Here is a 15270-nt window from a genome sequence, read left to right as displayed (position 1 = left end):
CCATTGTTATTAGGCAAAATGGGATGTTATACTCAGCCAAGGAAGTATAGTCTAAATTGGTGAAACAGTACTTGTTAATACTGGGCTGGGAAGGTGGCTCAGTGGTAGAGCGCTTGCCTTGCATGCATGAGGCCCTGGGTTCGATTCCTCAGCACCACATAAGCAAAAAGAAAAAAGCCGGAAGTGGCGCTGTGGCTCAAGTGGTAGAGCGCTAGCCTTGAGCTCAAGAGCTGAGGGACAGCGCCCAGGCCCAGAGTTCAGGCCCCATGACCAGACCCCTCCCCCCCCCAAAAAAAGAAAAGTACTTGTTAATACTTCACCTTAAACATTCTAATGCTTTCTGGGGGTTATCTGCCTTTCTTTATTTCCAATGCTACAGTTCCAAAGAGAAGACCATTGCTTCAAGTTCTTCTTGAAACAATAATGACCATGTGGGGGCTAGGCACGGGGCTGAGTGGCAGAGAACTTGCCTGGCATGTGCGTGGCCCTGGGTTCAATGCCTAGCACACAGACAAAAAGACCCATGCATGGACAAGCACCCTCCTCAATTCCCTCACTACTGGGCGCAGCATACTTGGCTGCTCACCTGCGTGCTGTGCGCAGGCTCTAGGCTGGGGCTGGGAGGCAGCGGTGAGTGGTACACACAGACCCTGCCATTTCAGAGCTGAGCGGGGCATACCAAATCCTCCTGTACTTAAAGAGCCACCACTGCCAACTCAACAGGAAAAACAACAACCTTTAAAAACTGTGTCACAGACTTGAATAGACTCCTCCCCACCCCTAAAGAAGTGATACAGCTGGCCAAGGAACGGCAGCTTACCATCTCTAATCATGAGGAAAATACAAAGACAGAAACTGTAGGCTCCCACTGGTGTGGGATCCTACTCATCGAGACAAGAGTGAAGGCAGCGGCTGAGGCAGGGAGACTGGGAGATTGAGGCTGCACAGGCAACCACGCGGACTCCATCCCGACCTTACATTGGGGGAACCGGGCCAATCACAAAAGGATTTAGTGAGAGAGACCCTCCTCCCACAATACCACAACAAACACACACAGAAGGGAAAGTCAGCACGAGGCGGCAGGGATGGGGGGAGGCCGCCAGGGGCACCGTGCCCTGGGCACAGCCCTCCGCTGCAAGCCCCAGCGGAGCAGGTCACGCGCCGCACACTGTATCTGCTGGTCTTCCCACCCGTCACTCCCTTAGCCAGCCTTTCACATCTCCACTTCGAGAGAGAAACAAGCGGAAGACGTGACCGCTTCTTGTTTAGCTCCGAGGAGAAATGCAGCAGCTTACACTGGGATCAGCGGTGAGCGCCTGGCTGTCTCAGCCCCAGGGACACACTCAGAGGAGTGGCGGCCGTGGAAACCTCCTGAGCGCGTGTCTTGGGGGCTGTGGGGGGAGAAGTAAGGCCCCTGGCGGGCCGATTCCTGGTATTTTGGAAGCAAATAGAGAAATCTTTACCAAAAAAAAAAAAAAAAAAAAAACCGTAGGATTTTTAAATATTAGTGACTAATTCAAAATTGTTCAAAACACGGCATGAGCCAACACTACCCAGTCCAAAGAAAACACGCTGACAGGCCAACCGTGACCAGAGCCACCGATCTGCAATGTCCGGAGGGCGGCCCAGACCCCTTTCCAACACCAAACCCTATGAGAGTCTTCCTCCTACACAACTGCTCAACACACTTGTGTTCACTGAGCGCAGAACAACCTAGTCTGGAAGCAAGCACCCTCAATAATAATCCTCCCCCTTCCACATCTATCAACGGCGATACTTCTCCGTCTGCCTGAGGTCAATTTAAAAGAGCACGAGCAAGAGCCTTGGCTCTTTTGACATTGTCCGTGACCACGCCTCTAGGGACAGGACATCCTTGCTTTTGACGTCACCTGCCAGCAGCTCCTCCTGCCTGCCTGTCCACAGCCCTGTCCTGCCCAAACACACTGTGCAGTCTTGGCTCCGCTCCTGACCCTGCCGTTCACGCACGCTGCTGTCCAGTCTGCTCCTCAGGATCCACTCGAGTCCTGGCATGAGGCCCCTGTCATCCTTCAATCCCCCCTCCGCCAGTTCTTTCCTAACCCGGACCTGCATTTGTGAAATGGACTTCCACAGGTTTCGGTGCTGACAAGGCTGTTTCTCTATTATTTCAAGTCTTTTATACCATGTATCAATTCAAAACAAAGACACAAAAAATTGCTGGGAGGAACTGGCACTGTGGCTCAAGTGGAAGAGCACTAGCCTTGAGCTGAAGAGCTCAGGGACAGGGCCCAGGCCCAGAGTTCAGGCCCCACGACCGACAAAAAAATAAATAAAAATTGCTGTGAACAAAACCAAGAGGTAAATGGGGCCAGGGCTGATGCTCTTCAGTGAAGTATCTGCTAGCAGAAGGGAGGCCCTGGCTTAGAGTCCCAGCTCTCCTCCCTACCCTACCCAACCACCCCTTCAAAAAGAAAAACATTAAATGATTACAAATTACAAATTAAATAAAAAATTTAAATCATCACCTGAAAAAAAGATTCCCAATTTAGATTAGAGACAGTTAACTTGCTATTTAAAAAAAAAAACTCCTAGAATACAAGGATAAAAAGAATAACAATCATCAGAAAAATGGGGCAAACGGTATGAACAGACAAAATACACAAAAAGGATACACAGATGGCTTTTACACATCGCAAAACATGCTTGGGCTTACACAGAACAGAAATGTAAATTAAGATGGCGCTGAAATACCATTTCCTAGCTATCACCTGGGCAAAACCTGAAAGGCTGGTGATTACTCAAGTCTTCATCCACTCATGCTTCATCTACTCTTCACTCTTCATCCACTCTTCTTCCTCTCTTCTTCCATACTTTTTCCACTCTTCATCCACTCATTCACTCGTCATCCATCCACTCTTCATCTACTCTTCTTCCACTCTTCATCCACTCTTCATCCACTCATTCACTCTTCATCCACTCATCCACTCTTCATCTACTCTTCTTCCACTCTTCATCCACTCATTCACTCTTTATCCACTCATCCACTCTTCACTCATTCACTCTTCATCCATCCATCTACTCTTTGTCTTCATCCACTCATCCACTCTTCATCCATCCATCTACTCTTTGTCTTCATCCAGTCTTTATCCACTCTTCCACTCTTCATCCACTCTTCATCCATCCATCTACTCTTTGTCTTCATCCAGTCTTCATCCACTCTTCCACTCTTCATCTACTCTTCCACTTTTGGTTCGCTCTCCACCCCAAACCACCTACCCCCGGATGGGGAATGGGGCTCTCACACTGTCAGGGGACTGAAGATATAGAGTACTGCGTCTTTGGAGCTGTTCGGCAATTTCTGTTGAGATTACAAACACATGGACCCTGCAATGCACAGTTCTGCTTTGGGAATTCATCTTGTAGCTAGCACTCACCACAGATGAAATAACCCATGAACAAGGCTTTCTACTACAGCATTGTTTCTAGCAAAAAAAAACAATGCTGTTATTTTAAACTACAGGAAACTAGTAAATGAACTATAAATGTACAGGTTGAACAACTCTATTCTGAAAATCCAAACTCTGAAAGGCTCAAAATCCAAAATATTTTAAGCAATATTTTAAGCAATATGAAACCACAAATGAGAAAATTCTATACCTGAGCTCATGTGACAGGCTGCAGTTCAAACACAAGCATGGGTCAGGCACTGCTGGCTCACGCCTGTAATCCTAGCTACTCAGGAGGCTGAGATCTGAGGATTGCGGTTCAAAGCCAGCCTGGGCAGGAAAGTCTGTGAGACTCTTATCTCCAATTAGCCAGCAAAAAAAACTGAAGTGAAGCTGTGGCTCCAGTGATAGAGCACCAGCCTTGAGCAAAAAAGCTAAGAGATTGCCTAGACCCTGAGTTTAAGCCCCAGTATCAGCACACACACACAAAAAGCATAATAAAAGTACTGTATAAAATTCTCTTCAAGCTATGTATATAACATGTTATCAAAACACAAATGGCAGCCGGGCACTGATGGCTCATACCAGTAATCCTAACTACTCAGGAGGCTGACATCTGAGAATCACAATTCAAAGCCAGCCCAGGTAGGAAAATCTGTGGGACTCTTATTTCCAACTACCCAAAAAACTGGAAGTAGAGCTGTGGCTCAAGTTGTAGAGCACTAGTCTTGAGCAGAGGAGTTCAGGGACAGTGCTCAAGCCCCAAGTTCAAGCCCAAGGACTGGCACAAGCATGCACGCGCGTGCGTGCACACACACACACTTCTAAGCCACCATTTACTGGCCATGCCATATATTGAGCACAGTTGCTGAGCAACTTCATTAGTCTTCCCTGTAATCCTGCGTATTACCCGTTTACTGACATAGCAGCTGGGGCTCAGACAAGCAGGAGCTGTGCCCACAGGGAAAGGCCAGGCCTGTGGATGCCAGGCCCATGACTCTTCATCAGGCCACTCCGCTTCCTTCAAATCACACAGACTGTGTATTGCACAGCCCAGGCGCTGTGGAATACCCCGCTTCCCAGAGCGGCAGAGGGGAAGGGCCAGGACTGGCCCCATCTTAACTCGCTTCCAGCTAAAACAGACACAGGTCCAGGTGGGGTAGCTTTCATCTACAATCACGGTCGCTTCGTTCTCCAGAGCCACGGTGGTCCCTCATCTTACAAAGAGGGGCTCAGTTGTTGCGTGACAACAATCTTTCAGTATGGCGTAAGCAGGAGACAACAGTAATTCCTGCCTGCAGAGGAGGCCCAGCAAAGGCCTCAGATGAATGAGGCTGGCTTTATACTGGCAGGGCATCTTATCCTAGAAGAGGCCAGGAGAACCACAGCCAAGCTACGGTGAAGGACGTTCTCCAGCTTTCCACCTCCGACTGAAAAAACACCACAGAGCAGATGCGGTGATAAAGCGTCTGAGACCAGGGCAGCCGGGAGCCGAACTCTGTCCGCTCAGACCCCTGCAGAACAAAACCTTCCTCTGGAGAGAGCTCTGCCCACCTCAGCCCGTTTAAAGCTCTGGGGTGCAGCTACAGCACGGAGCCTTCAGTCTCCACTCCTGCCCAGGCTGTGTTATAAACGTGCCACAGCTTCTCAGGGCGCTGTGGCCCCAGCTGGATACTGAATTTACCCACCGATACTCCCTTCGTCCCCACCAAATAACTCTACACTGGAACTGGATAGAAACATACAAATGAGTTGCTGAGGATAGTAGGTCTCCTGAGCTTACTTCTGAGCTTCTTAGAAACAGGATTATTTGAAACCCCAAATGGGCCTGACAGGTGTTCTCTGAGCTGGAGGGTTCGGTGCGCTGGGGACGGGCCCCAGGCATATTTCTCACAAGGTCTAGTCCTGCCAATGGTCCTGGTCTGAGTCATGGGCCGTTCAGAGAACTCCTCCAGGGTCCCTGTCCTTACAAACCGTGCAGGTGGAGACCACCACTGCCCATTGTGTAGAGGAGGGAAGGGCCCAGGGTGCTCGTGGTCTGCCTAAGATAATTCAGCGTATTAGAAGTCCAACCCAAACAACCCTGTGCATAAGTGCTTGGTGCCTGGGGCTCACCTGTTCCACACCAGAATAGAGGCCTGCAGGCCTGAGTGTGCCTCTGGGTCTCTATACAGTGCCTCTGTGGTCCCTATGTATTTCTGATCATAGCACCATTTGAATCAGAAAGAAGACTCCACGGGTCTAATGGTAAGATCAGAAAACAGACATTTCAGTCTGCCAGAGCTGGCAGGGTGGATGGATGGTTACCAGATAAAGCCCAACAGGTTAACATTTGAATTTCAGATAAACAATGAGTAATTTGTTAGAATTATGTCCCGTGCATATCTTGAGGTATACTTATGCTACAAAAAACAACAACAGCCGGGCGCCGGTGGCTCACGCCTGTCATCCTAGCTACTCAGGAGGCTGAGATCTGAGGATCGCGGTTCAAAGCCAGCCCGGGCAGGAGAGACCGTGAGACTCCTATCTCCAATAAACCACCAGAAAACCGGAAGTGGCGCTGTAGCTCAAGTAGTAGAGCGCTCGCCTTGAGCTGAAGAGCTGAGGGACAGCGCCCAGGCTCAGAGTTCAAGCCCCACGACCGACAAAAAAAAAAAAAAAAAAAAAGAAAGAAAATAAAAAACAACAACAACAACAACAAAGCAATTCTGGCAATCCCACTGGAGAGCAAGCGGAAACAAGGTTTAGTGAAAAGAGGCACCTTGTGCTTTATCCTATCACTGCTGACCTTCAAGCCAGCAAAGGGCTCTGCATGAGCACCACTACCAGGTTTAAGCTTTTGCTTGGAGCTTCGTTTTGTAGACTGCAATGCAGGAAGATCGTTCATTTACAGCTGGAGGTGCCGAGGTTGAAGTCACCCTAAGAGGTGACCATTCAGAAACGGTATTCACAGACGTAGTTAGTGAAGATGAGAAAGGCCACAGGAGAGCTGGGGAAGGTGGACCCAGACTGAACCCTCACGCAGAGCGCGCCATGGAAGGCTGATGTGGGTACTGCCTCCAAAGCCAGCGCGAGGCCGGAAGCCTTTCACAGGCAGCACAGCCTGTGTCCCTTAACCTCACACTGCCAGCCAGCCTCCAAATGGCCAGACATTACTTTTCTGTCACATAAGCCACTCAGCCGGAGGTACTTACGCCACAGCAGCCCAAGTGCGGGCACTGCGGGGCAGAGGGCAGAGGGCAGAGAGCAGGGTCAAAGGGAGTTACAGCAAACACAGCCCTCACACGCAAGCCTGGCCACTATCTTCCCTCGATCTGAAAACCTCAGTGGAGCAGGCCACAGAACGCTTTGTGCGGAGACGGTCGCTACTCGACCAAAATTCAATTTTAAACACTGAATTAAGTAAGTTATATACTCTATAAAGAAGAAAGCTCAGAAGTCAGAATTTATTTATCCTGGTTATACAACAACAACAACGATACACTTCTAAGCCCTTCTGGCCCTAAAGAGATTGTGGGGGAGAGCTGTAACAGACTGCTTTTGTAAAGTGTTTTCTTTTCCCCATGAGAAGTTTACTTTCCTCCAGTTCCTACAAATCAAATATTACCACACTGGGTTGATGATTAAGGAGCTGAGTACAAACTAAGCAGCTCCTCTAATTCGTTGTCTCTCTCCAGTATTTGCTCGTCATATTGCCAACATCCCCAAATGGCAAGATTTAAACAACACAGAGACTGTTTAACAATACTTTATCTTTCCTTTCTAAAGTAACGGAACCCTTCTCCCACCAGGCGTGGACTCTATCGCAGCCTTACCCAGGCCGGGAGGCGTTTCCGAGAGCAGAATCCACCAGTCCCACCCTGGAAAACTCCAGCCGGAGGCCCTGCTCGCTCGACACCCTGGTGGTCTTTAGTGAACAGCACAGCTACCCCAACCAGGGAGGCCACTGGACGCTGAGCTTAAACACCCAAAGGTCGCCAAGGAGAGTTTGCCGGTCCTTCAGGGCTCGCAGGACGGGGAGGCAGCTCGGCCTTTCTTACCTGCTGCAGGCACACTAACATTATACTGAGGTAAAATAAATAGGAAGGCAGTCTTGGCTGTGACCTGGAAAACAAAGGGGAAAGTTCTAGTTTACTTTTTTTGCCACATCAGAAAAACAAAGAAACAAAACAACAACACCAGAGTCTGCTTCAGCCCCACTCCCAGTACAAAAACCAAAAACAACGAAACAAAATACAACCTGAGGCCCGCATGGTATCTAGATTTGTATGCCCTGCAAATAATCTAGGCTTGGCAGACTGACAAGCAAGCAAAGGGAATGGAATGGATCTACCCATCATGCATTCATTCCTTCATTCACTCATTTAAGTGGCGATTTAGCTCTAGCACCCAGCACTGAGGAAAATGGGGTCACAGTCCTTTTCAAGGGTAAGGATCCAGGCTGAGGTTCCCCCAGTACTTCAGGTGCCTGCAGTGTGGACGCAGCCCCCGTGTACACCTGGAGCTTCCGAAACAGAGAACTCCAGCTGCCAATTTCATACCTGTCCTTTGTGGGTAGGGAGAACTGCACCTCGCAGGGCTGTTTATTTTGAAAGCTGCCTTTTTTAGTCTCATTGTGAAAAGGAAAACTTGGGGCTGTTACCTGGTGATCAACAGACAACTCACTAGTGACACAGCCGCCCAGAAGAGAGGGATGGGAAAAAAATGGAGATTTGAAGTGTAGACTCAGAATCATCAACTGCTCAGGTTTTCAAATACTAGTTCTGCTAGCCACACAGCCATGCGCAAGTGATCTCACAGCGTGAGCATAAAATCGGGGGTATCTATCCGCAGCACCTCAGCTGGAACTGATCCCACGTCAGTGCTGTTCACAGCATCCCAGGTGTGCAGCGGGGGCCAAGCACCACGCCCACACTGCCCTGGGCAGAGCATGAAGGACGGGTGAGGAGGAAGTCCTCCCCCAGGGGGCCTCTGAGACACCCCACCAACGCGAGCTTCCTTGTTGTCCTCCAAACGTGGAAGTCAAAAGGAGGCGCGTGGGGAGGAGGGGGCAGAGCAGCCCGGGGAAGCGGATGCTGCCGGAGAGCCCCTCCCCCTCTGGACAGAGCCTGGGGAGTGACTTCCCTCAGCCTCCCCTGCCAAGAGAAAGGGCCTCTCCAGTCAGCAAGACCTGACACTCCCGCAAGCAGTGGTCATGAGGAAGCGTCCATGTATTCGTGCTAACGCTTGGAACATGTCCAATCAAGCTCAAGGGGAAAACCCCAAATGACACCAGGCAGGAGGAGGTGGAGGAAACACACAGGTCTTTCCCCCTTCCCACCCCAAGTCCTTCTAATTTGATCTCTTAAGACCTTGTCCAGCATTCTCAACCTCTCCTCCAGCCCAACTTCTCGTACTGTACTTTCCCCTGTTCTTGAGAATAGATGTGTATGGTTTGCACCAAAATCCTCCATTCCCTTCCTTTGGGGGGGGGGTCCTTCCCCTCTCTTTTTGGAGCCCCCTCCTACAGCCCAACCTGGAATGTGTCTATCAGAATCCCCTTCCTTTACATGCCAGTCCAGCAGGGACCCCTCCCTCACTGGACGCAGGCCATCCGTCCTCTGCCACGGAACCTTTTCTACACAGCCGCTCACTGCTTGTCAGCTCCCAGTCCTCGAAGGCAGGGCCATTCGTTCACCCTCTTATGCCCTCCTGTAAGTGCTCGGTAACCACTCACTGAGTCAGATGAAAAACCAAAGGCCAGGTCTGCTCCGCTCAGCTGTCCCTGTCCCAGTCCCTAGTGGGCGGGCCCTGGGTGCCAGCACTGGCCCTCCAGCCCTGCCCAGCTCTGCTGAATTTAGCTCAGCCAGAGCCCCTGCAGGCCACAGAAGCGCAATGGCTGCCCTCCGATTCTCTCCAGCGACTAACCCTGACCCATTCTTAACACTTGTTCAGCTTTGTCTTCACACACCCAACGCCCGGAGGAAAGACCAGGAGAGCTAAAAGGAATGGGGAGAAGGAAGGAGAGAGATGTGTGGTATCAGGCGGAGGCGGACAGAAAGCATTTACTGTACCCCACTATGTCTCCTCTCCTTGGTGTCATTCAGGAAATCCACGTGTCTTTTTTTTGAGACGGGGCTCTCTATGTGGCCCAAGCTGACCTCAGAGTCGGAATCCCCACCTTAGCCTTCTCATGCTAGGATTCCGGGCATGTGGCAGCAGGCCTGGTTTTACACCTGTCTTCTGGGGGTCAGCGGTGGCTCTGCAGGGCGCTGGCTATCTGACAGCTACTCTCCTCTTCCAAGGAGCCCTGGGGTTCCTGTGGGAAATGCCTTTCCCCAAGTGCGTGTGCACACAGGCAGGACATCATGGGGTCAGTTTTGGTGACAAGAAGAAGAGTTTCTCTTCCTACGCCACTGGCTACCCTCCCCTAGGTGCGGGGCTTCCTCAGTAAGCTCGAAACGATGCTCATCCGTGCCTCAAACCTGCAGGGGAGGTGGGGTCTGGCTGTGGTTTCTGTCTGGCCCTGGAGTGCAGGGGTCATCAGCTGCGTGTGCTGGCAGAGAGCTGGCTAGGAACCATTGCCAAGAAACACTGTAAATTAATGCACAAAGAACCAGCGGTCAACCTGGGTGCAACTAGAGTCCCTGGAGAAGCTTCGAAGCACACAAATGGAGGGCAAAGGGCGAACACATACAGCAATGGCACTCACTGGACACTATGTTGAAAATGAACTATACAACTGGTAGGTGGTGATGGGAGGGGAAAACTGGGAGACAGTGAGGGAAGGGGTGACATTGTCCCCAAAGAAATGCACTCTTTACCTGACTGCCCTCTGCGCATCAATTTCATAACAACAATAAAGCTTTTTTTAGAATCTCTATGCCCAAGCCATGCTCCAGCCAAGTAAGCCACAGCCTCGGGCGAGCAGCATCTTGTGCAGCTCTCGGCGCACCACAATGTGCAGCTGCATCTGGGAACCACACAACGCTCTTTCCCCAGGAAGACAGGCACTGGATGTGTGGGCTCCACAGAGACGCATTACTCCATTCCTGCACACACAGTCGATTCTCGTTATTCACGGGAGTCATGCCCAGGAAGTCACCGCTGAGGGGAAACCCTGAGAGAACGCTGGAACCCTGCACCAAGGAGACGTGCAGGGCCACTCCTCACGTTTCACCAACAAATCAAGAATACCCTTGTTTTGTGTGTCCTTCCATGAGATACCTTACATGACGCTGATTCCTCACACTGGACTCACAGCCAACAACATTGGAGCGCAAGCCTCACCCAGGTACTTCCTCCCGGAGTCTCACCGCTGGCTTTCTTGTTCTCAGGAGCCCTAGCTAGCACTTGAGTACCTGGGGGGGGGGGGGGGGGGGAGGGTGGTCCTTAACACAGTGAAATCCCAACGAAACTGCAACCATTGTGGCTCTAAATGGGCTGCAGAAAGAAGGTTTGTTTTCAGTAGGAGACACGAAGGCAGCACGCAGCCTTGCGCCGCCTGAGCATGCATGAGGGCTGACCAGAGGTCTTCCTCGCTCTGTGCACAGCTTGAATGACACCAGAAGCCAAGTACTGATCTGGGGGTGCAAACAAATTTTAGCAAGTAAGCAAAGTTCCCCAAACCAAATCCATAGATGGAGAGGACTGACTGTATTAGGGAAAATCTGAATGTGTGTTCCATGCCAGCCAGGACTTAAAAACAAAACAAAACTTTATTAAACTCTCTCCTTTAAGTATGCAGCTCCAGGAAAGGAATTTCTCTTTATGTGTAGAGGACCTCTTCCTGTGTGAAAGCTAGGCTCCAGGAAAGTGGGGACACTTCTGCCTTGATCATCAGTGCACAGCCTCAGAGATGTGAAGGACAGAGCTGGCTCAGTAACAAATGCTTGTCACGTGATATGGACAGAGCAATCACGCAGGAGAGCCAGAGTTGTGTTCAGTCATCTGACCTGGGGCCTGTCACCTGCCTGCACCCATACTTTGTGTAACTGTTTTCTCATGTTGGGCAAATAGTAGGTATCTCATAAGTACCCATTTGATGAACTCACTACTGACAGCTGTAGAATTTCATAACCAAGTATGAATGCTTAACACATGTTTTCTGAGTACAACTCCAAGAGAACAGGATCTAGGATCCTGAATTAAGGCAAAAATACTACATTCCAGTATTTTTCCACCCAATACCAACTCTAACCAAGCATCTTTTTAAAAAATGTTTGCTCACTTTCCGTTTCCTAGATGAAGAAGTTAAACTTGAGGCACCGAAAGGGACAGGGCCTCCAAAGACCTCACAACTCCCAGGCAAAAAAGCCAGCAAGCAACTTAATTTCCTACAAACTCATACCCAAATAAGCTTATCATGTGCACAAAACAGCACGTAACACAGAATGGCAACAAAGACTGGAAGAAAAACAAACAAGCAAAACATGTACCAAAAGCAAGAAGGAGCCCAGCACGGGGCTGAAGTGTAAAAATGCATCATCTCAGTCAGCCACAAATCCAGCTCTAAGCTTTCCACCATCATCTGAAGGAGGAGAAAGGGATCGGCGCCTAAATTCATCATGCCCGTTAATAAACAAGGGAGGAAGGTGGGCCAGGGAGGGAGGAAGAAGAGAAGGAAAAGGACAGAGACAAGGAAATGGGGGGAGGGGGTACAAAGAAAACACAGTAGCCAAAGAGGGATCCTTCTCATCCATGGTAAAATCCACTGTGCACTTTGTTTCAAAACCTTTTGGACACCCCATGTTCATTCCATAATCCTTTCCTGACCTCAGGCCAGGGGCCAAACAACTACTCAGGTCCTCTCTGCGAGTGTCGGTTAAGGGGGTATAGAGAGAGGCTTGAGAACCAGGAACGTATTAAAAATGTCATTCCCGTTAGTTTTCATCCCTGTAGGGCTGTTTATAGGAAACATTATTGAGTTTTTGGCATTTTAAATGCCAAGCTCAGTGGGTGAAAGGTCAGAAATGATCATGTACTAATGCAAAGAGAGAACATGGGACACTGTATGACTCAAAAGGGTCCTCTCTCTCTCTCTCTCTCTCTCTCTCACACACACACACACACACACACACTCACACTCTTACACAGAACTTCATCAAGAATGCGAGTGAAACTGCTGCTGCAGCTGAGTAAACTGGACAGGGCAGCCAGGTGCCGTGGACAGCTGGGAGAGCTGAGCAAGGTATTCACCTCCGCGGACCAGTTTCCTCACCCATCGATAAGGCCAGCTAAGGTAATCGAGTGCTTGCTCAGTAATTCACCACAGGTAATCACCTCTGGCAGCCTCTAAAGTTCGTGCTAACGCTGTCCCCTGTTCTACAGATAACATGGAAAGAATGGGGTGTGGGGCGGTGGCCATCGCTTCCTGATTGCACTTCATCTTCACCTCCCAGAAGCCATCCCCTGTTCTGACAGACTTGCCACGGTCTTTCCACAAGTGTAAGGAATCGCTGCTTCTCCACGTCGGAGGCAAGGGCTGTGCTTCACTCCCGTCCGTTGGGCAGGAAAGCCAGGCCCCTGGGGCCACGTGCACTGGGTACAGCGAGGCTTCCCAAATGCCCATTCCGGACTGGGATGGGGTTCGAGGGCCTGTCACACACACACACGCTTTTCAGGACCACTTCTGTCCCATGGACACCACATCCCACAGAAACACAGAATGGCCCAGATCTCACAACAGATGTGGGGTACCCCTCGTTTTCTCTTGACTGAAGACATGGCTGGATACTGCCCCTTGCCCCCAGCCATGTCTTGTTTCCAGGAAGCCCTTCCCAAAACTGATTTGCATCTTTCTGCTGAAGCAATGCACAGGAAATTTTCAATCAGACAGAAAAACACTGGAGGTTACGCCCAATTTTCAGGGGAATACGACTTTTATGTCTTTTCCTTTCTCTTCCCTCCCATCTCCTCTCCATTCTCCCCCTCTTCCTCCGCTCCCTCTCTCCCTCCCCCCTCCCCGCTTTCTCTCTCAAGTAGGATTATAGGAAAGAGCCATAATGCCCAACTCTAAGTAACTTTTAAGATTATCAGTGTTTTTTAAGCATATTTCTCCCATATCACCTGGGCGAGTTCAGATCACTAGTTATGTGTGGATATTAGTAAAACACATGACAAAATACTTCGCTTTTAGTCTAAAGCCATCTAGTAAGATACTATATCCTCTAAAATTGAAATAAATTTAAATTGAAGCAGAAAAAGGGGCTTTAGAATTTTAGGTTTAGGTGACTTCTTTTAAGAGTTAATATTTAGACCTTGACTGCAGAAATGAACCACCTCTCCGGTATGTCACAGATAGGAACAGCCTCTCTGACATGTCACAGATAGGAACAACCCTAGTTCTTGAAGCCACTGCAGCCCCACAGCAGGACGCACCAGGACAGAGGTTGCTCTAATGTTACGGACGGGCAGACGGCCGCCAATGACAGCCATGGAGAGCAAGCATAAGGTGGGTTCTTCGGGGAACTCTGGCATTGCCTCAGGCTGCAGGAAATGAAAGGGTAACTCACGGGCACCTCAGCAGGGCTGAGCCAGGCAGGGCCCAGGTCCACCTGTCTTCATGTGCCTCTGCACTTTGGAGAGATGCGGGTCAGCAGACAGTGATCTGCGGTGACCGCTTTCAAAACCTCCACTGGCCTGGTCCGGTCATCAGCCTGTGGGACTCCTGCATTTTGACGGAGGAGCTAGGCACACTCAACAGAGGGAAATGATCGCTGAATGCGCACGGCCGCCATCACCAACCCGCAGGCTGGCAGGACCGAGGTGGGGCTCGCAGGAAGACACAGCCCTCCCTCCAGGTGTCTGGGACAGGCACAGCTCCACTGTGTTGGAACTGGGCTGGGCTCGGAGGTCAAAACGCAAGTTTTAAGTGAGAGAGATTTATAAGGCATGACTGTTCTGTGGTTCTCAAAAGGAGAGACACGAGGTCCTGAGGGCCACAGGAGGCCTCCAGCTTCCCGTCAGTCTACCAGCTTTTACTGCCTCTTGGCCAACTGATTCGTTTGGAATCAGAACCCACAGACACACAGATAAGCGCCTGGCCACGAGCCAAGGTCCTGCTCTGAAGCGGCCATGGCTGCCACCTCAGCCCTTGGGTGAGTCCCGGCTCCTTCCTGGATCTCACAACCACCACGCTGGTTCTCTAAACAGATGTACCAAGGAGAACTTTAGGGGCAGGGGTGTGTGTGTGTGTGTGTGTGTGTGTGTGTGTGTGTGTGTGTGTGTGTGTGTGTGTGTGTGTGTGTGTGTGTGTGTGTGTGTGTGTGTGTGTGTGTGTGTGTGTGTGTGTGTGTGTGTGTGTGTGTGTGTGTGTGTGTGTGTGTGTGTGTGTGTGTGTGTGTACGGTGTGTGTGTGTACGGTGTGTGTGTGTACGGTGTGTGTGTGTGTGTGCCTTCTGTGTGTGTGTGTGTGTGTGTGTGTGTGTACGGGGTGTGTGTGTACGGTGTGTGTGTGTGTGTGTGTGTGTGTGCCTTCAGGCACAAAGCAGGATGGTAAGTCATTCTTACTTACAAAAACAGGTCTTTGTTTTATTGTTTCAGACAATGGAATTTGAACACGGACTTCAAGCTTGCTCAGCCGGCTTGCTTTGACTCTCGCTTGAACCATGCTCCAGCCTTGCTTTTTTTTTGCCAGTCCTGGGGCTTGAACTCAGGGCCTCTGCCCTATCCCTGAGCTTCTTTGTGCTAAAGGATAGTGTTCTACTACTTAAGCCACGGCACCACTTCCAGCTTTTTCTGAGTAGCTGACTGGAGATAAGAGTCGCACAGATTTTCTGCCTAGGCTGGCCTCAAACCACAATCCTCAGTTTTTCTAGCTCCCTGAGTAGCAGGGATTACAGATGTGAGCCACTGGTATGTGGGT

The 15270-nt window shown here is 50.2% G+C and overlaps 1 protein-coding gene across 2 annotated transcripts in view; it reads right to left on the bottom strand.

Annotated features, from left to right (window-relative positions):
- Tram2 (translocation associated membrane protein 2) overlaps window positions 1-15270 on the bottom strand; it is a 54114-nt gene that overhangs the window by 13120 nt on the left and 25724 nt on the right. For both annotated transcript variants that reach the window (XM_070017304.1, XM_070017305.1), the window contains exon 2: window positions 7466-7529. In XM_070017304.1, coding sequence (XP_069873405.1) covers window positions 7466-7529 — 64 coding nt within the window. The remainder of the gene's footprint in view (window positions 1-7465; window positions 7530-15270) is intronic.

Source organism: Dipodomys merriami, unplaced genomic scaffold (assembly GCF_024711535.1).
Source record: "Dipodomys merriami isolate MVZ:Mamm:240054 unplaced genomic scaffold, mDipMer1.0.p SCAF_122, whole genome shotgun sequence".
Taxonomy (NCBI): domain Eukaryota; kingdom Metazoa; phylum Chordata; class Mammalia; order Rodentia; family Heteromyidae; genus Dipodomys; species Dipodomys merriami.
The sequence above is the reverse complement of the archived record's forward strand: the minus strand, read 5'-3'. Positions and strand labels throughout refer to the sequence as shown.